The sequence below is a fragment of the Ailuropoda melanoleuca genome, chromosome 1 (genome assembly GCF_002007445.2).
Source record: "Ailuropoda melanoleuca isolate Jingjing chromosome 1, ASM200744v2, whole genome shotgun sequence".
Taxonomy (NCBI): domain Eukaryota; kingdom Metazoa; phylum Chordata; class Mammalia; order Carnivora; family Ursidae; genus Ailuropoda; species Ailuropoda melanoleuca.
The window spans coordinates 209,240,326-209,243,577 of NC_048218.1; the positions used below are offsets into that span (position 1 = coordinate 209,240,326).

Here is a 3,252-nt window from a genome sequence, read left to right on the forward strand (position 1 = left end):
TTTGCCGTAATTGACAGAGCACTCCCACAGTACCTGGGTCTTGTGGTCCTGTTGGGTCTAGCTGACTATGTGACAGCCTCTGGTCACCTCCTCATTCGTCCTGTGCTACAGGCTACATGTCCTTGAGGTGGAGATCTGTGCCCCTGATTTAATCACAAACCAGCCAGCTATGGGGACATCAAGCCTCTGACTGCCCTGCCCAGTAAACAATGTGCAAATGAAGAAAGTAAAATAAACAGGATATGCAAATTACCTTTCTAAGTAAATGGAAGACTTTGCCTCCAGGTCTCCGGATAACTACTTTTCCTCCACTGATGTTTTTTAGGATGCACAGTGATTTGAAAAATATCATGGTCACAGCCTTTATCTCAATGCTTGCTTTTTTTTCTTTTTCTTTTTTTGTCTTGTCTGTTTCAGATATACCAACACTCCTACACTGGATATTATGTCCTGAGCAAAATTCCTCATGGGTAAGATTATACTTTCATTTTCTTTTAATGAGAAGTATTCCGAACAAAGAAAGGGCAGAACCCTGAGTAGTTGCTTAGTTGCTTAGTTCGTAGAATTAAGGGCAGGAAATGGGCAGCTTGATTCTGACAGTGAAGTGCCCTGATGTTGTGGGGTCTCCCGGGCTAACTGCATCCAGTGTCTCGGGGGTCCCGCGAGTCTGGGTACTTGCCCATTTGTGAAGGCCCCATCCTAGAACGCGCCACCTATCTCCTGTTCTGGTTGCCGAGGTTTCCCCTCAAGGTCCTGCAGGGCAGTACTGTCCCCCTGTGCATGCCCTGTAGTCAGCTGTGTCCCTCCCAGGCACCACGGGGAACAGCCCCAGGACTCCCACAGGGTTCTGGTTATCTACGTAATAGAGTGGCAACCCTAAGCTCATCTCAAAAATGCATGATTTGGGACCCAAACGTGTGTGTGGGAAGGACAACCATGAGAGCACGTATGATTTTATAAGGTTTTTGGTGCTGGGTGGCTATACCCACACACGGCACGGGGCTGCAGTGTCAGGAGCTCCTCTCCGGAGTCCAGCGGCAGCAAAGACACTGGTTCCAGTTGGGGGAAGCCATTTGTTGGGTCAGACACATGGAGAAACAGCTGCAGAACTNTGAGAGCACGTATGATTTTACAAGGTTTTTGGTGCTGGGTGGCTATACCCACACACGGCACGGGGCTGCAGTGTCAGGAGCTCCTCTCCGGAGTCCAGCGGCAGCAAAGACACTGGTTCCAGTTGGGGGAAGCCATTTGTTGGGTCAGACACATGGAGAAACAGCTGCAGAACTAGGAATGAGAGGCAGGGATGGCTTTCTGTTTCTCTCCCATCCTCTCCCTGTCCCCCTCCTCCTCTCTCCTCACCCCAGCCTTCTTGTTCCCCACCTCCTCCTCTCCTCCCTCGGGGCTTCTGTCACAGTCCTTGGAAAGGTGAGGGGCTCAGGAAATGTTCAGAGAAATTGAACATTGCTAGAGCTGGTGTTGTGTGGGTTGCCTAGGAATATGTGAGGGAGGCATCTCATTTTCCTGAATTTAAGCAAGCAGCAGGAATTGCTAAGAAGTATTGTTTCATGAGAGCATGAACCAGCAACATGAATGTTTACAGTGTCTGCTAAGTTAAGTCGAACATGGGCATCTCTTTGGAAAACAAGCATGGGGAAAATAATTTCATTTGGGGCTTCAGACAAAGGAGGGACATATAGATATGCAGCAACGTGNAGACATATAGATATGTAGTAACGTGAGAGTAACAGTTTCTGTGAGACGAGTAGACCAATCAAGGTCAAGGAAACTGAAGACGAACCACTGTGGTAAAAAATTGAGTATCCATAGGAAGTTTTCATTTAAAGCATATTTTAAACATAAACTCAGATGTTTTCCGCTAAGGAGGAATTATTCTATTGTTTTTTCAAGCAGATATGCATCTTCAAAGGTCACGGCCGGCAGGATATGATTATGCCTTGATGTTTAGGTCCCCTTGTGGGACAGTGGAATGTATTATAGATGACAGATATTTGTTCCATCGTCTATAAATTTGTAAAACTCAGAACTGTAAAAGCATTTTATGCTTCACACACTGTGTTAATATTTCACTACGTCTGTCAGAGTTTAGAAAAAGTAGATTTGGACAACCTGACCCAAACGAGCTGCAGACCAGAGGACGAGATAATCTGTGTTGACGACTTGGTTTGGTGTTGATGATGATGATGATAATTGATGGGGTTGTGGGATATAGGTGAGGTTCTGTGGCATGGAGTCTGGAGTCGATGACCAAGAAAGAATTCTTGAGACGTCTTTGGTGCAAAATTGGTGGTTTATTAAAGCATGGGCACAGGACCCATGGGCAGAAAGAGCTGCTCCCCCGGGGTTGTGAGGGGTGGCTGATGATATACTATGGGGCTGGGGGAAGGTAAGGAAAAAGGGAGGTTGAGAAAATACTTTCATATGTTAAAGAAGATTCACAGGATACTGGAGGCCTTGCCATTGTCAAGTTAAGATTGTTTTTCCCTCTGGCAAGGCCTTAACATTAAGATGGTTGGGAACTTCCTGGAGCCTGCAGATTATAAGGACATTTAATTGTATCTATATTCCTTTCCGGAAGCTAGGTTATTGATAGAAATGCTTCCTTCTTGTAAACTGCTAAAACATTTGTAAACTGAGGGAGACTTAAGTCTTGCAGGATTGTGATCTCTGTTAGTTAACCATTTGATTTTTCTTTTCCTTAGCTTTAGGGCAGCCAGGGGTGCCTGAGGAATGTCTTGTACATCCCATGGTGGTGGTGGTGGTGGGGATTGCAGGGTGTCAGTTTCTGCTTTGTCCTCAGCTTGCCTTCTGTTCCCTCATCAATAATGAACCCCCGTAGAGAATGTCAGCAGGTAATGGGCTGCCATCGGTACTTTTAAAATCGTCACAGTAATAGTAATTGCCATCATTTATAGATTGACTTCCATACGCCTTCACCCCAGCACAGCAGCCTGCAACAAAAGCATTCCTACCCTCATTTACAGGGAGAGCTGTCGGGCGTAGCTGCCCCGCATCTCCCAGCTCCTGTACAGCCTGTCTCAACCAGAACCCCGTGCTCTCGAGACAAGCCCTTGAGGGACGTTGGAGCTATAAAGATCAGGTTTTTAGTAGGACTAATTTATTTCTTTGCTGAGGGCTTTTATATGATTGTCGTTTGCTGGAAAAGAACCCCTCGTGGATGAGAAGGTCTGTGGCCCATCCCGTCACCCTGTGAACTGACATAGCGTCTCCAAA

General features: G+C 46.4%; 1 protein-coding gene across 1 annotated transcript in view; it reads left to right on the forward strand.

Annotated features, from left to right (window-relative positions):
- DPP6 (dipeptidyl peptidase like 6) overlaps positions 1 to 3,252 on the forward strand; it is a 737,488-nt gene that overhangs the window by 499,165 nt on the left and 235,071 nt on the right. The window contains exon 6 of the mRNA XM_034639891.1: positions 418 to 470. Coding sequence (XP_034495782.1) covers positions 418 to 470 — 53 coding nt within the window. The remainder of the gene's footprint in view (positions 1 to 417; positions 471 to 3,252) is intronic.